General features: G+C 38.9%; 3 protein-coding genes and 1 long non-coding RNA gene across 5 annotated transcripts in view; 3 read left to right on the top strand and 1 right to left on the bottom strand.

Annotated features, from left to right (window-relative positions):
• The window catches only part of LOC131971061 (uncharacterized), a 55,772-nt gene extending 51,182 nt beyond the window's left edge, over positions 1 to 4,590 (top strand). Inside the window, exons 2-3 of the long non-coding RNA XR_009394343.1 lie at positions 781 to 880; positions 3,955 to 4,590. This is a non-coding gene — a long non-coding RNA (uncharacterized LOC131971061). The remainder of the gene's footprint in view (positions 1 to 780; positions 881 to 3,954) is intronic.
• A 2,251-nt stretch (positions 4,591 to 6,841) lies between these two features.
• Positions 6,842 to 11,032, bottom strand: slc16a7 (solute carrier family 16 member 7). 2 transcript variants are annotated; one of them, XM_059333603.1, is made up of 5 exons: positions 10,947 to 11,032; positions 10,121 to 10,351; positions 9,779 to 9,922; positions 7,473 to 8,336; positions 6,842 to 7,364 (listed from the first exon to the last, which is right to left on the bottom strand). In XM_059333603.1, exons 2-5 carry the CDS (start codon positions 10,335 to 10,337, stop codon positions 7,195 to 7,197), a joined length of 1,395 nt encoding a protein of 464 aa, XP_059189586.1. In that variant the 5' UTR covers positions 10,338 to 10,351; positions 10,947 to 11,032; the 3' UTR covers positions 6,842 to 7,194. The 2 variants fall into 2 exon arrangements, with proteins under 2 accessions (XP_059189586.1, XP_059189585.1); XM_059333602.1 differs by lacking the exon at positions 10,947 to 11,032 and adding an exon at positions 10,465 to 10,565.
• Positions 11,033 to 11,734: 702 nt separating this feature from the next.
• On the top strand, positions 11,735 to 16,267 carry LOC131971926 (uncharacterized). The gene is made up of 3 exons (XM_059333604.1): positions 11,735 to 12,188; positions 15,178 to 15,366; positions 15,485 to 16,267. Exons 1-3 carry the CDS (start codon positions 12,045 to 12,047, stop codon positions 15,677 to 15,679), a joined length of 528 nt encoding a protein of 175 aa, XP_059189587.1. The 5' UTR covers positions 11,735 to 12,044; the 3' UTR covers positions 15,680 to 16,267.
• A 2,286-nt stretch (positions 16,268 to 18,553) lies between these two features.
• Positions 18,554 to 24,411, top strand: LOC131972057 (calcium-independent phospholipase A2-gamma-like). Its single transcript, XM_059333806.1, has 8 exons — positions 18,554 to 20,035; positions 20,333 to 20,485; positions 20,577 to 20,734; positions 21,595 to 21,689; positions 22,479 to 22,650; positions 22,763 to 22,820; positions 23,040 to 23,234; positions 23,953 to 24,411. The coding sequence occupies exons 1-8, from the start codon at positions 18,596 to 18,598 to the stop codon at positions 24,409 to 24,411; spliced, it is 2,730 nt and encodes a 909-aa protein (XP_059189789.1). The 5' UTR covers positions 18,554 to 18,595.
• The last annotated feature ends 440 nt before the right edge of the window (positions 24,412 to 24,851 follow it).

The raw sequence follows: 24,851 nt of genomic DNA, 5'->3' as shown, positions 1-24,851 counted from the left end.
AATATTGCTCAACTACATGAAACCTGGAGGAAAAAATCCCCCATTGTGTTCATCCATATTGTGTGCTGCACACAAATGCATGCAGTTTCTTTTGTCATTTCCTTCAGAGAGAACCTACAGGCTCTACTTTAAAGACATTTTATTGACTTGTCCATATGGTTTATAGGTTTCTAAATGGCTTCACTTCTCTTTAGGAAAAGAATGGGAATTTAATCACACACCTTTGGCGGGCTTAGCGAGGCAGCTGCGACAGTCAACAACCTCGTCATGTCAGCCTCAGACTCAGGAGAGACTGTCCTTGAAACACAAAGAACCTCTGATGACATTGATTCACTTCAGCTACTGTAGTGCTCATTCGCGGTTACAAAGGCCAGTGTGTTCAAAACCTTTCCAGCTCAAACAAGCGACAGCAAAACGACATAGTGCAGACCAGGTTTAAAATAAGTTAATCATTAATGCCTCCCACATTCCCAGAGAGACACCGTCATCACTGCTCCCCGCTCATCAACGATTTCGGTTCAGTGTAATGATACATTTAATTATTCTGGGTGCTGGCCAGAATTGTGCAGATGACACAATTTGGTAACAGAATCCCAGTATTACAAGGTTCCTGATGTGTAATTACACAGATGTTATGAGTGAATCAGGTACTGTATAAAGGCTCGCTGTTGATTTGTGCCATCATGTTTCATCCTGCTTTTCATTTTGAGGCAAGGACAAGCCGATACGCCTCAGTTGCTCTTATAATTATTTCTGCTCCTCTCCCTTTTCCATGCCCAGTCTCTCTGTCATGCTCTCAGTCTCGGCCCAGGCCTGGGTGTCGATCCCCGAGGACATGACGCTGGAATGCCTATCTCAGGCGTCTGTAGATGGGGATTGGGTACGATCTTAGATTCAATACTATTTTCCAAATCAAGACTGAGGAATTAAATGAAATCTTACAATGTTATCTCTCAGGTCGAATTGGTCACTCAAGTGTGCTGCCCTGATAGACTGATAACACCAGCCATTTACTTTTTCTCATCCACATGCCGCGGATTACATTAGAGACTGCGTGTGTGCACAATGTGTAAATGCTACAGCGCTTGCAGCTAGTTTATGTCATCCAGTCCTTTAGCTCTTCTATCAGAAATTGTTTATGTAACAGTGTAATTCAGTGTGGTATTCAAAGGATAGATTATAATCCACAGGACAATCCTTGTATTCTTCCTGTAATATGCACACAACAGCACCGCCGTCCCCAGACATGCGAGCTTTAGTGGTTGTCTGTGTTCACCAGATAAAGAGGAACAATGGTTCTAATAGGCAGCAGAGAGTCTCCACAACCAGTGTTTCAGCGGCGCACATTTGTTCTCACAAAGGCTAAATGTATTTTGAGTGGCAGATTAAGGATATTGGTCAGGGGCTCTGCATTGTCAACTCTGAAAAGTGGGGTAAATGTGCGTTTGGATGATAATTCACACATTCTTAGGCTCGACGGCGGACAAAAAAGCCGTAGTGTTCTCGGTTTTGGGAAATGTGTTTCACAGATTGTTAATTATGGGTAACATAATCTCATTAAGTCCTTTTGCTTTGCGACTCAATTTCTTTTACAAGCATTAGTCATGATTGAGTAGTTTAGGGGTTTAAGTTCCTCTTTTGTTTGAGTTCAAAAAATGGCCGTCTTCATAAGCGCCTGTTTTGTCCAATTTGTATTCCACAAGGATAGCCGATGTCCAGCAGCAGCAACAGCACAGTTTGCCTGCTCGAAAGTCTCTAATACCAAACAGTCTTGGCCTGGCAAAGACGTTGAAGAACATTCAGAAATTGTATTGATCCAAAGATTGTTAAGATTTACTTTTTCAGCGTAGCTTTTGCATGTTTTTCATCTCTTATACCTTCTTAATACAATACACCAGTGGTGGAGGAAATATTCAGATCCTTCACTTCAACCTATGTTCCAAATTACAAAAAAAACATTTACCAAGAAGAGAAGTCGCTTATACTGATTAATCTACAGAGACTCTGCATCCCCTCAGCTTTAAGAAGCTTTATAGCAAGTTTCAGTTCACAGTTTAGCTGTCCGCCCCAAAACTTTACTACTTTGCTTCACTTTCACCGCTCTTATAGTGTTATTTCCAGGCAGACAGCTCTACAACTTGCTCAGCACTAGCTGGTGAACATAGTGGAGCATTTAGCAGCATCAAAGACCAAAAGCAGAGCTGTCTCTTTAAGCCGATGTCTGCTCTGATTGGTCAGTGTTGCAAGGTCTTGCACATCTATATCAACAAGGATAGAATAAGGAGGTCAAATGGCGTCATATGGTTGGGGTACAGCACATGTGTGTGTACCTGGAGCTGTGATGACCCAATGAGCCTTTCAGTAAGTGCGACCAGATTTTAAACCCAATGATACAATGCCATTTAACCCTGTGACCTCCATTCTTTCTGCATTCTCGCTGTCTCTGAACCATTATTGCAGCCACTGTATTACTGTAAGGGAGTATAGCAGCATTTTCTATATAGTTGTGACACAGCAACCTTACCTAAAGTCTTGATGGCTCGTTTCAAGGCACAATTTCTGAATGCGGGCTGTGCTCGATTATCAGTGAATTTAGCGTTCTGATGCATTCACATTAATTATATAGCAACTAGACCTGCTTTACAATCAAAACACATATGGAGATCTCACTTTTTACAATGCATATCCTTTAATTTTGGGCTGAAACTATTCATTGTTTAAGCTACAACAACAGAAGTCAACAATTTTATCAAAAATATCCAAAAGGTTTCAGCTTCTCTGGCTCAAGGATTTGCTGTGTTTTCTGATTCACAATCAGATAATAGAATCCACTGAATAGTTTAGGGTTTTGGCTTGTTGGTTAGACAAAACAAGACGTTTGAAAAATTGACTGTGGGAAGCTTTTTTTTTTTTAAACTGTTTTTTGGACATTTTGAAGGTTAAGTGATCAATAAGAAAAATCAACAGATTAATAAATATGTTGGTTTCAGCTCTAGTATAGTCTGTAATAATGGATTGTATTGCATAAGCTTGTATTAACAAAAAAAGGGTATGGAGTGAAATAAAAAGCATATTTACTCTGAAATTTAATGGAATAGAAGCAAATCAGCAAATTGAATACTGAAGTAACCGTAACATATAAGTAGCTTAAATTGTACCTAAAGACAGTATTTGAATAAATTGACATAGTGTCCACCACTGCAGTAGACAGCATGCTGTACATACAGTATATCTGTTTACAAATGTCCTTTCAATGTGAACAAATATAATCAGTAATCATTAAGTGCTTTGTAGAAGAGATATTTGTCTTCTGATTCATTCCTCCAGGGATCGGAGAGGCTGAAAAGAAAATCTCGACTTCCTCTGTTTTTCCCTCTTCACATTCAGAAGTTGACTGCTTGTGCTGGAGAAAATCTATTTTTCAAAACTATCTGAGAAATACAGATGATTTCACTGCACATAAATATCAAGGTGACCATGATCGATGTTCTAGTAGCTGTTTGCAAAGATTATTGATTTTGAGAGTAGGGTACTCTGTGCCTTTTTTTCACCAAATGATCTCAGTAAATCTTGTGTTTCATCAGGGGCGACAGTCAGTTAAGGCACGCTGCAGGACATGGTGTCTCTAGTCTCTTGAAGGTGTGATTGAGTCCTTGAGAGCTCCTTGGATAGAGTGACATGGCAATTGCTCCTCTGTCGACTTGCGCTGCGTATCCATGTTAGCCGCCCTGGCAAACGCTGTTTATTTTAGACCAGCGATGTGTCATTAACAGCTCCGTCCACAGGGCTGATGAATAAAGTCTTAAGTCTCTGGTATTCAAATGACGTTGCCTTTCCACCGAGTGCAAACATTGTGAAGACAGATTAGTTCTGCTGCTGTGAGTAAAGAAGATTAGCAGAGATTATTAACAAACATGCTGGATTAAATAGACAGTATCACTCTCTTCTTTACAGACATCCCAACTGAGTGGTTAAAACAGAAGTTGAGGTTCAACTGCTCAAACCAGCAGCGTGGTTAAAACATCATGTCTTGGAAGCAGTCATCTCAGGGATTGGACGCAGAGCTGCCTGGATTTAATCGTCTTGGTCCCAATTAAAGTCAGATTTACTGACATCAGTCACAGTTCATCACAGTGATTATGCTCAAGCTGTTCAGTGAGGAGATGATACAGAGTTTATGGGAACTGCCACTAATTGGAGGTCTTCACTCTCTCACTTTGTGTTCACTCATTAATAACTTCCATTTTAATATATGGAAAATATGTCATATCACTATAGTAACATTAATACAATATAATAATTCAAGAAGACTTTAAAATCTAAAATTATCAAGGGTTGCAATGAAATTTGATTGAATTTGATTTTTCAGTTTAAGGTATCATGTGTTTTGTAACAATGTGATTTACTCAGTTAATGTAATGTATATAATGTAATGTATATACATGTAGATAGTACAGGAGAGGCAAAAATAAGCCTTGGGGCTTCAGCCTATTCCTTTTTCGGTTGCTGTCTGATGGATTCTTTTGTAAAAAAACATGATTTTATTTTGTTGTCTTTGTTTTGTTTGTTTTTGTTGTTGTTTTTTGTAACCGAAATAAAAGCATTCATTCATTCAATACCTATATATCTTTAAAAAAGACATCTTTAAATAATGTATGCATGCTTCCCTCTACACACTTAAAACCAATGGGTCAAAACTGACCTAATTTGGGTACGGTTAGATTATTTTCCCACCATGAAATATAGTTTAGCTGTGAACTTAATTTGCTCTAGCTCTTTTTCAACTTGTCGCTATTTGTTTCTACTTGTTAAAAAGATGTGTATCCTTTGCTGTTTTAGTGGTATAAATCTACTATGAACTAAGTAGGACTGTACTTTTTACACATTTGAAGTATATGTTGTCACATTTTTTCCCCATTTCATTATAATTGATATTTGTATTTCACCACATTTCAGAGAGGAATATTGTACTTTTTACTCCACCACAGCCTTATTTAACAGTTATAGTGACAGGTTCCTATTACTACTGTTTATTAATCAGTCAAGAAATCAGTTATTTTTCTTGATAATTGACTTATTTAAGTATTTTTTTGTGGTTTCATCTTCTCAAATTACACAATTTGCAAGTTTGGACTGTTTGTTAGACAAAACAGGACATTTGAAGGTGTCAGTTTGAGCTCTGAGTGTGACTGATATTTGTCATTATTGTCTTAAAATAATAATTAATGCATAATAATAAAAAAATACTGGTTGCAGCCCTGTATAAAAAAGTTTAGAATTTGCTTCATCTCAACAAAGAAAAAGTTATTTACACATTAACGTATGGGTAATAATAACCCATATATAATTGTATTTATACAGTATATCCTTAGACAATGGCTGTTTCTCTGCCGTGAGCTGCAATGAATACATCTGATATTCTATGTACATTTTGTGCAATAGGGTAACATTATTAATGCAGGACTTTCACTTATAATGGAAAGTTACAGTGTGGTATTGGTACCTGCATCAAAACATCATGTGCACATGATTTTGTACAAGTAAAAATAAATTTGTTATTTACAGTAATTCAAGTAAAACTTGAGCTTATTGTGTCTGGACACTGGATCAAAATAACCACTCTACACAAATGACAACATAGTAATGTATTTTATTTGGTTGAAATTAAACCAGTTCCCAAAGAGAGAAGACCACCCACCCATAAGCCATGGACTTGTACCGTTTATCTGACTTTCAGATAATGTTATCTAAGGTTATAAATAAACCTATTGATTCCCTCATTTGAGCAATTTTCATCCATCTGAAAAAGGAAGTCAATATGCACCTTGCAGGGACATGATAAGAATGGATCATTTAAGCATACATCTCTAATAATGGCATTGTTCTTTTCCTGAATGGCTCCAGTGTGTATCTTTTATTGCAGGCGCTCAAGGTCTGGCACTAAGGGCACGTAATCACGCAGCATGTTGAAATATAAAGTTTGACCTGAGGCGGTGATTTGACCTGGCATCGGCTCAACAATTGTATCTGCTGTCAGATATTTTCAGATGTATTCTTCGGTTCTTCACAATACATATGATATTAATATGTATTAGCGTAGAAAGTGTCAATTACAAATACACAAACGACACAACACAGCACATTAAAACACTGCAGTGTTTAGGGGCTGGTCTTATAGCTACAGTTTGATAAATGTGCTGGTGTAACATGCATTATATTTTTCATGTCAGTGAGACTATGCATGCAAATGCAATATTCTTATTGAATGCACAAAGGGTTCCCAAAGTTCAATGCTGAAACATTTCAATAACCTCATACTGAATTTTTAAGACTGTACTAAAGTTATGTTGCACTGATACAACTTGCACAGATCCCCATGGCACTGAAAATGTATTTTACTGTAGACTAAAACTTGAAGAGTGAATAAAGAGTTTTTCCTCTAAAAGTGGGAGTTAAACTTATAGGCAGCAGGAGGGGATTTCAGGGAAGGTATTTTAAGAGATGGTGTGTAGGGTTTACAACAGACATTAAATTCTCATTTTTCTTTAAATTGCTGTGCCCTTGGCGACTCATTTATAATATCTGCTTGCCCATAAGAGGGTCACTGCCCAGACATGGGAAAGCAGAGCGGTAAAGAACCAAATCACAAACGAAGATTCCTATTGTTTAATTGCAGTTTAATAGGAGAGATGTGTTGCACCTTGAGTTGTCACATGGTAGTCTCCAGTGCCATCTAGTGGTAAGATGATGACAATAAACAGTAGTGCTATGGCTCTGTGTTTTGAGGTTTAACTCTATAGTTTATCAGTCCCTCAGGAATATACTTTTCATTCAGCCACTGAAGAAAGAGGAATAATATTACTCTATAAAGCCATTATGGTAATTGCATTGGAAGAAACTGCAGCATTTCTAGATGTTTTAAGGCCATTAGAGTTGTTGTTGGCACATGATATAACAATAATGTATATAAAATAACCATTAAAATACCAAATATTGATCCGTGTAGAAAAGGTCCACAGAGTCCAACAACTTCTCCAAAGTAGAAGTGCCATCAACAATAACAATACTCCATATACTGTATGTCCTGCTGTAAAGAGCCTTTGCAGTGTCATCTTTCTACATCCACTAAAATAAATTCATAGTCAGCAAGTGCATCCATCTGTTTCATGTGCAGTTTTACCATAGGGGCTCATTCTAAGTTGTACAAGTCCTCATCTCCACAGTTGCACTCTTGCTCCGCTCCTCGTCCAGCTTCTTGTAGTTATAATAGTGCATGATGAAGAAAAATATGCCGGGCGTCAGCATGAACACTCCACATGCGTAGTACATGTATTTGTAGTCCCCGAAACGATCAACCAGAGCTCCTAAAAGAGAAGATCCACATTTCATCAGCATTTTTTAAAAGTCTAATGCTTTTTTTTCATGCATTCATAATCTGAAAGAAAAATCTTTGTCTCTTAAAGTTCACAAACCTGAAAGTGGAGGTCCAAGAAGCACGGGTGCACACTCGATGATGGTGACAAGTCCTACTGCACTGGAGAAGCGATGAGCTCCAACAAGATCCATCAAAACTTCAAAAAGCAGTGCAGAGAGCATCCCAAACGCCAAACCAAAGAAGACTGCATAAACAACCAGACCCACATATCCAGGTAACAATGGGCATATAAGGTGGCACACCCCATTGTATGAAACTGCAAAACTGAAAAAGTATTGGATCCGTGGTCGAACCAACTTGGTGTTGCCAATGAGGCCAGTTGCTGGTCTGATAAACATGTCCACCAGAGCAAAAATAGAGAGCAAGAAGGCTGCTGAATATTCATCAATCCCTTGATGTTTGGCATACGGAGCTAGAAAAACCACAGGCGCGAAAAACCCCAAAAACATGACCACATTACCAATGAGATAAATGAGGAAGCCCCTGTGTTTGAAGAGTGAGAGATCTATGAATTTGTGCACACAGCTCTGACTCTTGCTCTCATCTTGGCTTTCTTCAGTCATGAGGTTAGCTGACTGTGCACTGGTGTCTGAAGGAGCAGCTTCCTCAGTGGCTGCCCCGTTACACTCTGCTGGCTCACTGTTTGGTTGGGGTTTGGCATTTTTGTTGACTGGTCTCATCAAAGCGCCGGCTACACAGCAGTGGAGCACAATTGATCCCAGGATGAGGAAGCTCCCTCTCCAGCCAAAAGAATCAAATAAAAACTGATTGAGAGGAGCCAGAGTGAACAGAACCACTGGACTTCCTGTCATGGCGAGCCCGTTCGCCAGCGGCCTTTTGACCTGGAAGTAGGTACCTATGATCGTCAGGGCCGGCTGAAGGTTGAAGGCGAGGCCAAAACCTGTTGAAATATTAAAATCGTTCATAAACACATCATAAGTAATATCATTTGTGTCCCCATGAAAATACAGTAAAGCTTGTAATGCTGACGTCTTATTAAAAAAAACATTTAAAGGCAGATAAAGAAACGTTGAGGAATGCAGACACCTTACTTCCTCATCAGCAGCAGCTTTATCTGAATGATTTTACTTTCAGTGTCATTTTTTCTAGGGAGAAATTTGTTTTTTCAACTCAAATGTTAGAGATGCATTATAGAGAGTTAATATGCATAGCAGTTGTATTATGAATTAGTCAAAGGTTTGCTTGATTTAAAAAACTTGTTCTGGACAAATTCAAACAATTAAAATGTTTATTGGAGCTGGAGCTGTTCATTTTTAGAAATTGTACATTGTTATAAAATGTGTATAAAAGTTGCTTAAATTAGTTTGAGCAACTTTTATAGAAAAACAGCCAAATGTTTTCTGTGACCTTCTTCTCAGTTATGTGGATTTGTTTCTTTTTTTGTGTCACTGACTGATAGTATCTGGAATATCTTTTGGTTTTTGCCTGTTGATCACACAAAAGAAGCAATGTGAAGGTGTCACCTTGGCTTTAAGGGAATTGTGACAGAAAACATTCTGTCAGACTAATCAGTATTGGGTATAATTTAGTTGCAGCCCTAATTAATCAATCAAACTTTATTTATATTGCGCTTTCATACATAAAAATGCAACACAATGTGCTTTACAAAAAAAAAAAGAAAAAACAAACAATAAAAATGACAAAACCCACCCCTCCCTCCCCCACATACACATCTGTAAGTATACATACACAAACATGCACACACGCATTTAGTCATGCACGCACACAAACACACTCAGACTCACACACGGCACATATTGATTGATTGATTACTATTTCTGAAAAGTATTTGACCACTGCGGATATAAAGATAAGATCAGGCACTTCACCCATGTAAAGTCATTTTCTGTGCCAAGGTAGGTGGACCATCTCTGTTAGATTAGAGTTTAAAGTCTGAGGCTTTTGTTTACTCTCTGGTATTAGCACGATCAAGTGACCTGGCGTACGCTCAGGCATGTGAGGATTTTCTAAATGCATCTGATTTAGTCAGACATTTAAAAAAGCTCATTCAAACCCAAGTCTGGGTTTTTCTGATAGCAACATTTTAACAGGGCATAGATTTGTCTTTATGATTTGAGTACACAATTACACATTGAACAGAATGACCCAAGTTAACCCCACACATGGGCATGAATGGCCCTCGTGGACCTGACCCTGGTAATAAAAAAAACTCCAGCATCCTCCAGCCGGTCACAACCGGGCAGCATGAAACAAACATGAAGCAAAAGCAGCAGCAATGTTCCTAGTTAGCTTTCTCACAATCTAAATGAACCCCAGGTTATTGAATAGGATCTTTAATGACAAAACAAATGTAGAACTTACCTCCAATAACTCCAACGCAGAGATACAGATGCATGATAGACGTGCCAAAGGAGGCAAGCACCATGCCAGTGCTAACCATGAGCCCACCAACCATGACCACAGGTCTGCTGCCATACCTGTTGACAAGTATACTGCTCACAGGTCCTGTACAGAGGAGAGAAATATCTCATTTTCTTGCATGGTAGCTTCTTTAAGTAAAGTTTTACAGCTCTGAGACAATATCTGTGTTGGTTAATTAAGAGATAAAACATTTATCATGACTTTGCTCATTTAAAATGTTGATGGGAAACATTTCCCAAATGCCTTTGTCAACTTTTTTAAAAAGGTATGATTGCCACTGACCTCCTGCATACATAGAAGCAAGCATGACTGAGGACAGCCAGGCAATCTCACTGTAGGAAACTGAAAAGTATTCCTGGATCTCCTTAAAGTAGATGGTGAGGGACTTGGGGAAGGCATAGGAGAATCCTATGGAGATGAAAGCCCCAAAGACAATAGCCCAGCCCCAGCCTCCATCTGGTGGTGTGTAGCCCAGTTTGGTTGCTGTTGCAGGGGGCATGTTGGATCCTCCGGCTTGATAGTGGAAACAGGTGAACAAAGTAAAAGAAATTGCATAATTAAAGCTATAGTAACGCTCCCATGATGCAGACTCTAAAACACAAATTCTCCAAATCACAAAAGCTCACCTCTGCAAAATCCTCAAACACCGTACTGCGCAGTCTATGAACCCTGTTGTACCAGGATTATGTTGCCTCACAGAGACCCTGGTTTAAGGCTTTTGATCTCATCACGTGTGCTTGCATGACAAATACTACTGCCATACATGGAAAAAGCAACAACCCTCCCGGAGACAACATTTATTTTGTTAGCATTCAACAGAAACACAGGCCCCTTGAATCTCAGCCACAGATGTGCCATCAAAGCCTTCTGGGACCAGGAGTTGTTGAATACAAACAAAATAAGATGTCTTTTATCTCAATTAAAAATGACGAGGTGCTCAAATTTAATTAGACATTACAGAAAATGCCCATTTAGCTTAGAATATAACCATAAAACCCCAGTATTGTTACAGCTGTTACGAAAAGCACTGTGAGGAATAACAAAACATTAAACATGCTCAAATATCACTAAGCCAATAAACGTACAGATGCTGTTTTAGCTCACCCACCTCCAACAGACCAATAATATAATTCCTCCTTTGAAACAGGTTGTCTTTGAAAACTGGAGAAAGAGTTCACCTTTACTCCACCAACATCTGGCTAGTTAAAATGCAACAGAGTGGGACCTCTCTCCGCAGCCAGGGTCACACTATCACCACGCCCCCTTCAGTCACGCGCGCCGGTGTCGTGCCAAAAAGTGATTGCCTGCCAGAATCTGATTTCTGGCCGCGGGAGCGCGCACTGCAGCCCGTTGAGCGGTCAGATCTTTACATTATGAAGTTCATGAATGAGATCAAGTCATATTTAGGCAGAAATAACCTTTGAGTAACTGTATCTGGCCTTCAATCAATTTTTGGCAGGTGAAAATGCCTATTTTGTGTTGTAATGGTGCTTTAAAGGGATTCCAAGCTGTCCTGTTAGCTCTAGTGTTTACATTATGAAGCTGATGAATGAGATCAAGTCATATTTAGGCAGAAATAACCTCTCAGTAACTATACTATGCCTTCAATCAGTTTTTGCGAGGTGAAAACTGAAATAGACGTGTCTATCACGTAGTTGCCATGTCTGATTTCGCTACAAACTACACTTCTTTTGGCCACAGTTGTAATAATTACGCAACAACAAACGTTAAACTTTCGAAGCCACATGCCTTTGCTATAATTACATTATAATACAGTTGTGTGTATCTGCATATTAAAACCGTTTAATCCAGAGAAAAGCAGACGTGTTTACGCTACCGCTCAACGGGCTGCCGTGCGCGCTCCCGCGGCCAGAAATCAGATTCTGGCAGGCTATCACTTTTTGGCACGACACCGGGCTGCTGCTGCTGCTGCTACTAAGTCATTGATTTACAGTTTGTATACTAGTTTTGTACTCGTAGTTAAATTGGTGAATAAGATCATGCTAGAGAACTTCCGTCGAGCGTTTGTTTTCTTGTTTTGAAGGGTCGGTCACTGTTCGTGTTACTCAACAGCTTGTGTAACACAGTTCCTAGCATTGTTTGCTAGCTGGTAGCATTAGCTTAACGGAAGTGAATAGATGTTTCTGTGTAGCTAGGTAATTAGCTGTCTTTCTTAGCAAGTCAGTGTCAGTAAGTATATTTGTAAATGTTTTCCCAAGTGAGAGCACGTCTGGTCCCTGGTCTGACCAGACTCTGTGGTGGTTTAAACTCAAATGCGGCAATAAAAGTTGCACCTGCCCTCTGCAGACACCAGCATCACACCTCCAGCCCTGGCTCTGCAGGTGTCAAGGTAAGCTTCTCTTTGTTTCTATATTACTCTGTATAGTCTACACACAAATTATGATTAATGGCTAATTGACTTAATGATTCTATACACAACTACAGCAGCGTTGGTATGTACAGTTGCTCGTCAAAGTCACTGCAAACTTGCAAGAACACAACTATTCGTTAGCGAGACTCTTCTGTTTACATCAATGTTGTTGTTATTAAAAAGGCTTTTCACTACAATAATATAACGTTACAGTCTTGCCGGTGTTGTGCCGTATTAAGCACCCCTGCCGTGAAAAGCACCCCCTCAGATCTCTTAATATAACACAGATCTCTTATTCACGAGTAAATGTCAAAAAGGACTAAATGCTCATGTTTAATTTACTACAAATGACAACGTACACACAATGACAAAAATGATATTCTCATTCCATGTCACGTTCTGTTTAGCGTCCAGTTTTGTGTTAATGATTCATGTTTAAATGCGCTCATGGATTCCACAATAGTCATACTTTCCCACAATCACAGTCACAGATAACAAAAATCGGGTAAATGGTTATTGATGTCATTAATTAATAGCCTGCTTACTGTGTTGTCTTCCATAATATTTGTAAATATATATAATATAAACTCCTAAGTATGTGTTTGTGTGAGTGTATATATATATATATATATATATATATATATATATATATGTATATTGAAGTGCCGGTGTGTTGTTTTTTTTCTTGGTCTACTTATCATTGAATATAAACTCCTAAGTATGTGTTTATGTGAGTGTGTGTGTGTATATATATATATATATATATATATATATATATACGAGGGGGTGCTTTTCACGGCAGGGGTGCTTAATACAGCACAACACCGGCAAGTATGCCTACCAGTAATTCATTTGGATACATTTCCAGATACAGCTTGTATGCAGTAATGGTTTTAGTTTTTACTTACTGTAATGATTACATTAACGTGAGGTAAATTCCATCAGTTAGCCAAACTAACGTTACAGTACAACGTAGAAATATAACTGTCAATTTCTGCACTTTATTCCAAAGATGTTTGCCAGTGAAAAAAACCCACTCTTATGATTGATTGTTTCATTGAGTCTTTTTACTGACTCAGATCACTGACTCTTGGATGATAAATTGAACAAATCTTTTTTTTTTTTTTTTTTAAGTAATTTTGTTCATTTTAACCAGTGTGGCGCTGTAACCCTCTTGAGGGCAATGGAAAAAAAAAGCCAAAAAAACAGCACGGTTCTCAGACACTGAAGGCTACATGGTTTGTTACAGTTGACAGTATACACAAATGTCACAACAACACTGGGATGCTGATCAGCACAGCATTGTTATGCATCGCGATCATTAAGCTCCAGTACAGTGACTAGGTAGTTGTCACGATAAAAGGACAAAAGACTGATCGATATGAAGCACAGGTTGTGAATGAACCGCTGTGCTTACAGCTCATACCACAGTCCTGCGGCTGAGCTTGTACAGCTGTCGCATAACGAATGAATGAGAGACTCAAACATGACATAGTTGAGTAGCAAACTAATCTTTTTTTTTTTCCTGTCCTGGCAGAGCTTATGCAGCTGTCACGGACGAGGAAACGTACTGCGTGAAAATGAACGAATCACTGACTGAGACCACTCATTACTCCCATGTCATATAAAAGATTAGTTCAAAACGAAAGAAGCGTTCATGAATGACACACCACTAATTCTACGCTCATTTTTTTAGAAAGTTAAAAGCTAATGATCGAATCCTTCCAGGTAATTAAACTTCAAAGCAAACATCACGCCATTGTGTGAAACTTATCACCTTAAAATCTCTTGAATCTGCACCGCTGAAGTGCGTAGTGCCGAGCAGGAGCAGCGTGTCCAGTCCTGTGGAACTGGGTTAACTTGAAACTGAGAACTGTCAAATACGTTTTGGGGCATCAGATATCACAAGTGGCCGCCGTTAGTCTGCAACGTCAGCAGGAAAATATGTTACACTATTCAGTAATGCTAAATCAGATGCAACTTGAATACCTGTACGTGTGCAGAGTAAATCAAAGTTACTCAAAGATACTAAATCACAAATGATGACTTAACTGTCTGAATGAATGACGTTATATATTAAAAATAAATATATCATAATTAAATTCATGACTTCGACCTCGTTTTCGCTCATTTTTTAAAATTTGAGATCATGATAGATCAAATTATTTATTATTATTTTATTATTATTTATCCCAAGGGAAATCCAGTTTATGCAGAAAAGAAACATTGCAAAAACAACAGTACCACAAAGCAATCACAAAAGAATAAGTCATATATATATATATATATATATATATATATATATAATTTATTGATTTTAAAAATAACTAAAAATAAAAACTGTACTACAGAGCCTGCACTCAAGCTGAAAAGTGAAGAAGAAGTGTGTTCAGGACAGGTGCAATATGGGCTAATACAGCCAGTAACTGTAAAGAAATTTTGGCAGTTTTAAGACATCAACTACTCAACATGGGTTATTTTATTTATGTCCTTTTGAAGTTGTCATGTTTTTCTTTTTGATTGATTTAAAGTAAGGAGGCTTACTGATGATTCTTTATGAAATAAAGGGTTGTACATTTCATTTTCTATTTTTCTATTGTTTCAATTTTCTAGTTTGTTTTATTTTGGTCAGTATAATACAAAACAATATAATGTTGTTTTTATATCTAATTTCAGCTCTCATTGTATTATGTTGAGCTCCAGGGGTGTACCGTTTTCACAGTATTATTTATTGTTCTGCTGAGAAAACACTTGGTACCCACATTACAAGCAGAACTGGGCATGGTAACATTACGGAATTAATTGGACGCAATACAGTAATTATTGATATGGTTGTTCATAAATGCCTCAAAGTGTTGTTCACCCCAAAAAGCAATAAGTTAGACGCCTTGTGCACTTGAATTAATGCAATATTCTGTGTTGAAACAGAGGATTTCCTGTTATAATCAATCTCCCTGCTCTGTTCCAGGTGCTGTATGATGGGCTTTGTCCCATATGTGTAACAGAGATCCGATTTCTCCAGTTTCTGCAGAGAAACCAGCCTGGGAAAGTAGATTTTATTGATATCTCCCTGCCAGGATATGATGGAGAAAAATACAAGAATGTCAGCTATGAGATGGCCATGGAGGAAATGCATGTAATTGATGAAAAAGACGAGGTAAGCCTATGTTTCACTGGCATTACGAGCACTGATATTCTGTATGTTAAATTTTCATATTAGCAGATTAGCCTAACTGTAGTGTTATCAGTCAGGTGATCTTCTTTTGTATTGGCAGGTTCACCGTGGGGTCCCAGCGTTTGCAGTCATGTACAGTGCAGTGGGCCTTGGCTTTGTAGGTCGCCTTATGATGTCTTCACCTGTGAGACCATTCATGGACAAGTCTTATGCCATCTTTGCCAGAAATCGCTTGAAGTGGACCGGACGCGGGGAGGAGTGCACCGCGGGACGCTGCGAAAAGAAAACGCATTAAATATATTTAATAATTTAATTTATCGAGAAGAACTGGAAAATACCTCATGGTTTATCCTGTTCAATCAGTTTATTATGAACCTGTCTAGAAAAGGTTTAAAGGCTGTTTTTGAGTAAAAGGAAAATATTGTCTGCCTTATAAATTTGCATGCTGTGAAGCCATAATTTGATGTAAAATTTTCTTGTGAAATGGAATAAACCTACCTCTGTTAAAGTGATTAAAAAAATAATTAAAATGATCTGAAAATCATGCCAGTGATATAGATAGTCATAAAAAGATAATAGCAAAAACAGGATTTTCCATCATACCGAAAATGGCCTGAATATTCAAAATTGATGTGTAATGTAAAGCATCATATTGACATATGACAAAGTATTTAGTTATTTTTTATTATTTAACTTTAAACTGCTCAATCTGACCAATAACACCATTTTCTCAGAATATGTATCAGTATCCTCAACATATAGAACGCTGAGGTTTTAACAATAACCAACATGTTGCACATTATGTTTTAGTGTTGGTGCACAAGACAGAGCGTTATGGAGTACTGTATACAACACTGTCATAGTATGACAAATATAAACAACTGAGAAAATCACTGAAGCAAATTGCAGCCAATTTCCTGTCGTACAGCGTCTCAGATTGAGGTGCATTCAAAAGTAGATAGAGAACCAAACTGTCAGGAAACTGCCACTAGATGTCATCGTAAGCCTAAAATAATCAGCAATGAGGGGAAATGTTCCTCAGGAATTGTGTGATATGGCAGACCTGATTAATTGCTGGATAATGATTGACCTGTTCATTTAAGTTGCCTGTAATAGATATAAGAAGAAATGATGAGTGAAATCTATATATAATAAAAGAAACACAAAAACCAAACTGACTTGATATTTGTAATTGATTTACAATTTGTGTGTGCTGGCGGATGGATGCAGACACTGAAGTTAATAGTCTAACAAAAACTTCTCCTGTTTCAAACAGGTTTCATCAGCAATACATTGGAATGCAGAACAACATGTGCTGCCAAAGGTTTTACAAGTTGTGGCTGTAGGAAATGTTGACAAATTACAATAATTATGTATTTTCTTTTCCACAACAGCATGGTAAATCACTGGAATGCTTTTCAGGAAATGCTTCGGATTACAGCTTGCACAATACTGGAAATTATTTATAGATCCAATATCAATAATATACTTATTGGCTATGGAAAAGCTTGTGGAAATAAGGGGAATGTTTGTGTTTGAGAGACATGGAAATAAATTACTACATAATATTTATTTTAAGAAAATACAGTGAACAGTTATGTTTTTACTGGGTAACAAGTCAGGAATAATATGGTTTACAATGTTGTAGAAATTAAATCGGATTTCAAATAAATGTAGTTGTATAGGCTAGGTTTTAAATTATGATTAAATACTGGACTGTAAGAAACTGCTTTTGTAAACCCCTTTGTCACTGTAATTTTACTGACCTTACAATATAAAAGTTTAGACCTTTAAAGACCGGTTTGTACCTTGTAATGAAGTAATCGTCAAGTAATTTTAAAATTTTTAAGTACTCGGTGTACAGACTAGTTACACTTGAACCTGAAGGCTGAAATCTAGAGCATGCTGTATTTTATTTTATCTATTAAGCACTACAGACCTGTCTTGTGTCACATGTTGTTGCCTGTGAACAGTTTCTCAGAAGTCTGTATGTTTTTGAGGGAGGTATGTTTGTGTGTGTGGTGCTGTGACGCAAGAAGCAGCTAACACTGCTCACTGAGACCCTGGAATGGTCACCCACCCACCCCCTTCCTAATTTTAGACCTGTGCTTTCAGCCCGGCAGTCACCACATGACTTTAAGCGTGCATGGTCTTACAAAGCATTGGTCATGCTTGTCCTCTCCCCCCAGCCCAGCTCAACCAATAAGATTAAAGTACGGCAGAAAGGAGGGTTGACTCAAGTATCAAAACACAGAAGAAATAGTCCTCCAGTTGACAGTTTATCAAAAGTTGTTTGCTTTATTTTAAAGAACAAAGATTTTGTTGAAGAGGAAGTGTGAAGACTGAAGATAGGTGTTGTGTTTCAGGTAAATCTTCAGCATATGTTTTAATCTGACATTTCCTGTCAAGGTTAGAGTAGCTTTAAGCTACTTTGGCTCATGACCTTCCCCCACCTAGGTAGGAAACAACCATAGTAGATGTTTTACTATTGTACTGCAGAGCTGTTTACCTTTTCTCTCTGTGAAAGAACCACAGAAAGTGTTGATGAATGCACTTTATTTTATATAGTAATTTGGAGCACATTTATTTGCTAAGGACATGAGGGCAACTAAAGATTAGTGTCTCTAAATTTAATGTCACATTGCAGAATGTAGCGCTCTATTTACATGTCATGTACACTGATGTATTCCCTCTGAGGTTTCATGTTACATTTATGAGGGAACACAGTACAAGGAAACTGCAAGGTTATTGTGGCACAACATGTTTGTACACACTGTGTTAAGAGTCACATCATGCCTCTGCTCTGAACAAAGAAGATAACGATGCACCAAAATTTCCTGATACTAGACACTTAAACTTGTGCTTCTTTTTTACAAGGTAATTCAGTTTTGCACTTTGTAAACACAATTTACATATAATTTTCTGTAACAGGATGAATCCCTGTGGTTGAAATGATTGACTGAAAACTGAAAGCATCAGCGGTCAACATTTTCTCATATTTAGTTTTATATCTTTATATCTACCAGGTGGATTGGAACAATCTTTTATCCTGACAGTCATGTTCAGTACAAATTACTCATATATCTTGTACTTTGTTTTACTGTGTTTGTTTTGCATGTTTTCCTAGATTCCTGCTGAAACTGATGCTACAACCTAATTCAATGCAATCTCAGGAGCGACATTTGGACTTGGATTGACTGCTGCTCACCACATGAGGCCAAACATGGGTCGCTACCTTAGCACCAACTTGTGTTCAAGTTCTGTGAACAAGACTTTGAGATCATACTGCAAAATTAGGTACCTAATGAGCCTACTCAGAAAGCACCCTCATCTGGCTAAAGAACCACTCAGCCTGGACCTCCACAGATATTCATTGCTGTCCCCTTCTCATCCGTCCAGATTTACAAAAAAAGCTACCTTTAAAATATTAAACCACAGTGATACAGGTTCTACCTCTAACTACATCGTCAGAGATTTCACCAAAGAGCTGAAACATCTCCAGGTGGTGCGTTTTTATTCCTCCTCCAACAGAAAAACATTCAAACCTGAAGCTCCAATTGGGATCTTTGAGGAGGCTCCGAACAGTTTTCTTTTGAGTCTTGGTCAGTCATTTAATAAATTGTCCAGACATATTAATGTTTATTTCAAGAGAAAGGATGTTGTATGTCTAGCTGGAAATGCCAGCCTTGTTGTCACAACTCCAGATTATCATGGCAGGATGCAGAGACGTTGTCAAAGTCAAAGGGCAGCAAGAGAGAGAAATGTTTCTGAAGGGAAAGACACAACACAGACTTTAGAAAGCAAAGATAATCAGGAGAGCTCAGGTACAAGTCCTCCGACACAGGGCAGCTCTGGACTACAACTATTTCACATCAGCTCTTTGGTGACAACATTCGGTGAGAGCTACAGTTATGTTGCTAATCACATTAACTCAGTCTTTTCTCGCAGTTCTGCAAAAGTTCAAATGCAGGAGAATGTGGAAACCACAGGAGGGACAAACAGGAGGCTGAAGAGGAGAAAAATGCAAAACACTTACATCATAAAGTCTACAGAAGCTGACATTTCAGAAGCCAAATCTGGTGCCGATCAAGCAGCTGTTGAGTCTAACAATTTCTCCAGCAGCTGGGAGGAGGGCTACCTTCACTTTGCAAGACACATCAATAAATACTTCGGTGCTAAGGCTGCTGAAGAAGTTGACCCAGGTCAGAACAGGAGAGAACAACTTTCTGTGGGAAAGAATAGCACTTACAACAAACACTTTACAACACACTCTACCTCACAAACTCAAGGTGCCGTGTCACAACTGAAGCAAGACAAACCATCCAGCCATGAAACTGAAAGCCTTTTCCACAACAGCCAAAATAACACAAACTTTGGGGAAAACCATTTTCAAATGGCCGGTCACATCAATCAGTATTTCAAGGGTCAAAGTGGTTTGGATGAGGACATTGATCGTAATCTCTTACCGGAGATAGTCCCTGGATCTACTACTTCTGAGAAACCCAAGACTTTATCCTTTATGGATTGTCTTCGCCACCCTACAAGCGCCATCCCTGACATACTGGGTTCTTATCTGAATCTGGGCTCCTTGACCCAGACCAGTAAGCCCAAACCTGCCATAACATCACCAGAGGCAATACTGAGTAAAAAGGTAAGTTGCAGCAATGTTCAGTGATGCTGATCAATGATATTTGACTCTGAAAATATAAAAAGAAAAAGATCATTAGTCTGAAAAGGTAAACACTATCCCATATATACTGTAGAATGAACTGAATCTCATTCTTTAAACTTTTATAACATTTCTTCTGAATGTATTCACATTTTGATTTTAACTAGTGCTCTGCTCCCCCATAAGTAGCAAAATCATTCCTAATGCTCTTACAAAACCTAAAATACCTCAGGCTGTAATGCATATATTTATGATTCATTTTTGGTTGTATGTTCTCAGTTCGTCTTGGGTCGCAGGCAGGCGGAGGAAATGACACGCAGGCTGGTCGGCACTCTGTCACAGGCTTCATCTCCAGACGCTCTGACCGCCTGCGTGGAGGCACTGAATGAACACCTTATCCGTTACCCATCATGCAAAGCTGTAATGTGGCAGGTCTGTTGCAAATGAATCAATCACATTTGAAAATGTAATTTAACAAACTGATTTGACCTCAGTGAATTATTCAAGATGTTTCTGTTTCCAGGAGAAAACTGCCGCCACATTACTGAGAAAGCGACGAACCTGCAGAGATAACCAGCTGCTTCAGAACGCATTAAGGGAAAGCTTGGCTCTAATCGGCTACGTGGATCCAGTCAAAGGACGTGGCATTAGAGTGCTCTCAATTGATGGTGGTGGCACAAGGTAAAAAAAAATCGATCATTAATAAATGTGCTTTTACATTGCAAAGTGCATGATCAGCAGCAAGAGAAAATTGTCAGAAAACGGTGAAAGTTGTCCATCAATTCTTCAAATAGCAAGTTTCATCTAAACCAGTAGTTCTCAACCTTTTTGAGTCGCAACCCACAATTTAACATGCATGTTGTCCGCGACCCTCGCTCACTGAACAGAATCTCACAAGCACAGTTCAGATCACCCAAAAAAGAAACAAAATGACCAAAAAAGACACAAAATGACCAAAAAAGACACAAAATGACCCAAAAAAGACACAAAATGACCAGAAAAGACACAAAATGACCAAAAAAGACACAAATTGATCACAAAATTATCAAAAAAGACACAAAATGCCCTAAAAAAAAGACATTAAGACTAAAACACATGAACACTTTAACACAGTGGAGACAGAGCTGACTTCCAAAATGATTTGGCGACCCCCAGAAATCATCTCGCGACCCCAATTGACCCCAAGGTTGAGAATAGCTGATCTAAACAACAGTACAAGACATTTAAATAATTAGTTTGCTGTAATATAAGACAAAGAAAATTAGGTAGCAACCCATCCCTTCTGAAAGCTGGAAGCAGGGAATGTTTTACATTTTTTATTGAAAAATGAAAAGTATTAATGTCAGAATAGTTGCCTATTGATTTTCTGTCTAATTAGTTAATCAACTAATTGTTTCAGCTTCACCCAGAACCCAGTTTTAGATCCTCTCTGTCATGTGCTTTATATACAATTACCTTACCTATTATCCTCATCATAATCTTTCATTCTTCTTCATTTGATATACTGAATATTAAATTAAATTAAACCATTCCTTTTCCAGGGGTGTGGTGCCTTTGCAGGTATTAAAGCTTCTGGAAGCTGAGACAGGAAAGAAGATCCACCAGCTGTTTGACTACATCTGTGGAGTGAGCACAGGTGACAAACAACAGAAATGAGTGACAAAAAAAATCATATAATTTATTAAAGGAACACTCCACCGTTTTTTCATATTAAAACATGTTATTCGGTCAAGTAAGACGAGTTGATACAGACCTCTTGCGTCTCAATGCGTGCACTCAATCGCCCTGGCGTGCGGCGCCACTTGGCTAGCACTTAGCTTAGCCCAGTTCATTCATTAGGATCCAAACAGATGGACAGTTAGAAGCGACCAAACTCCTCCACGTTTTCCCTATTTAAATACAGCTACACGAGTAGTTAAACGACCAAGTATGGCGACACAAAATAAAACGTGGCGCTTTTCTAAGCGGATAAAAAGGAGAACTATAATGTATGGCGGAATAGCACTTGGGAGCACTTCAACTCAGCGCAGTAATATCATCACTCCTGAGGGGAGAAGATTTTTCAGGAGTGATGATATTACTGCGATATTTTGTGTCACCATACTTGGTCGTTTAACTACTCGTGTAGCTGTATTTAAATAGGGAAAACGTGGAGGAGTTTGGTCGCTTCTAACTGTCCATCTGTTTGGATCCTAATGAATGAACTGGGCTAAGCTAAGTGCTAGCCAAGTGGCGCCGCGCACCAGGGCGATTGAGTGCACGCATTGAGACGCAAGAGGTCTGTATCAACTCGTCTTACTTGACCGAATAACATGTTTTAATATGAAAAAGCGGTGGAGTGTTGCTTTAATTTATTTTTGATGCTTCTCAGTCTGAAGCGGTAAGTTTAAGGCCTTACTCACGTGTCTCTGCGTGTTTTTTAAAGGTGCTGTTCTAGCCTTCATGCTGGGTCTGGCCCATTTCTCTCTGGAGGAGTGCGCTGACATGTATCGTCGTTTTGGCTCTGAAGTGTTTCGGCAGAACCCCCTGGTTGGTACTATGAAGATGGGCTGGAGTCACTCTTACTATAACACTGAGACCTGGGAGACAATACTACGGTATTCACAGAATAGATTCTAACTCTCTATACAAGTACTCCATGCTCAGCATGTTAATAAAGCACCAATACAATTCTGGTCTAATGGAATTTTCTGTATTGATCCTTTTTAGAGAAAAGCTGGGAAATAGAGTACTTATCAAAACAGCCAGAGATGAGTTGAGCCCCAAGGTGAGAATACTGCAATCACAATGGTAGTTGATTTTATGATATTCTACAAAATCGTCAAAATCATAATGTTGGACTGATAAGGCTTCAGCTGCTAAGGTAAAGCCTGTTACTGTACTGTAGAATACAATTCATATATTTTCTTTGTTTCCAGCACTATACATGCAGTTTGCACAGCCATAACAAACATTTGACAGAGGGTATTGTTGGTTTTATGCCCAGGTTTCAGCAGTCAGCACTGTGGTAAACTGGGGTACAAGTCCAAAGGCATTCGTCTTCCGCAACTACAACCACAAACCAGGCTCTCTGAGCCGCTACGCAGGAGCCTCAGCCTGCCAGATGTGGCAGGCAGTTCGAGCATCATCAGCTGCCCCAGGATACTTCCAGGAGTTCACCTTGCAAAGTGACATTCACCAGGTAGGAACATGGTGTGGTTTCTGCATTCCCTGTGGGTTTTCAGTTTCAGGTTTTCAGTGGAAAACACAAAATGCTGCTGCTAATGAAACATTTATATTTCAGCAGAATAGAAATGTGGCGAATTAGTGATAGGGGCTGTTCAAAAATTAATTCAGGTGGGGGGAGGGACTGAACTTTATGTGACACAGCATCAATATATTTATTAAGAGAGAAAAATAGTTTACCAAAAAGAGTTTAAGATGGTGTAATCCAATTATATGTTAATAGTTATTTCACACAGCCACCAATTGCTGCAGTTATGACATGATTGTTTACCTGGCCAAACACGTTAAGGACCTGGGATGCGTACAAAGGCCATGTTTAAGTAACTTAAAAAACAACTCATTCACTCACTCAACTTAAAAGACAAAAATGTAAAATCTTTGAGAATTTGAAAAAACTTTAAAGTCCCTTGCCTGCTCTCCCTAAAAATGTAGCCTATCCTCACTTAATAACCACCCCCTTTGAGCCTCCCTAATCATTTCCATACTGTATTAGGATATTTGTTATTTATAAAGCTGTTGAGTTTAATTTACTGTATTCAAGCTTCAAGTTAACTAAATATATTCAGGATGAAAGGGCTCTGTGTTTTGGCTCGCACACAGGGCTTTGAGTGGGTCAGGACTGAACAAAATACTTCGTCCTTCACTTTCAAAATCATTTCTGTGTGTCTTCGTAGGATGGAGGAATTGTCCTCAACAATCCCTGCTCCTTGGCCGTCCATGAGAGCCGTCTATTGTGGCCCAACCAGCCCTTCCAGTGCGTGCTGTCCCTTGGCACCGGCCGCTATGACAATGCTAAGAGGGCACCTGCCACCTCCACCAGCCTGAGAGCCAAAATCAGCAACCTGATCTGCAGTGCCACTGACACTGAAGGGGTCCACACCCTTTTGGATGAACTGCTGGCTCCAGACGTGTACTTCCGCTTCAACCCCATGTTGAGTGCTGTGGTTTCCCTGGATGAGAGCCGGCCCCAGGCCCTGGACCAACTGCATAGAGATACCCAAAGCTACCTGGAGAGAAACCGGCCCAAACTGGCCAGGCTGTGTTTGGTGCTCGGGGCTGAGCGCTCAGCTGCGAGCAGAACTAAGGACTGGATGAGTGAGAGGGCCTGGGAGATGAAGCAGAGATGGATGTGAGTAAGTACAGTATGAGGTCTGTGCATTGACGCACTCCTACACAGGCTGTGGGCAAAATAACATAAAACACCTTAAAGTTTAAACAAGCACCCCAACGTATGCACTTTTTTGTTGAAATGTGTCACTGTTAATAGAAACTGTACATATAGATGGATGACATGACTGTTCTGCAAAACCTAGGTTTAAACAACTTGATCGCCCCCTGGTGGCTGGTTGCAGTATCAAGTCATAAGCCCCGCCCCTTCCATGTTAGCTTATGGGACCTGAGCCTAACTAGAAAAGAAGTGCACGTCAAATAAATTTCCCAAAAGATGTTTTCTTTCATTTTAGGTAGGTATGATAACATTGAAGTACATACTGATGAACAGAACTGATCTGCTTGAAGGAAATTGAGCAAACACCTTGTTTATAAGCGATTTTTCAAGTAAATATAAGAAAAC

This window comes from Centropristis striata, chromosome 5 (genome assembly GCF_030273125.1).
Source record: "Centropristis striata isolate RG_2023a ecotype Rhode Island chromosome 5, C.striata_1.0, whole genome shotgun sequence".
Taxonomy (NCBI): domain Eukaryota; kingdom Metazoa; phylum Chordata; class Actinopteri; order Perciformes; family Serranidae; genus Centropristis; species Centropristis striata.
Note: the sequence above shows the minus strand (reverse complement) of the source record. Positions and strands in the feature narration are given on the sequence as shown.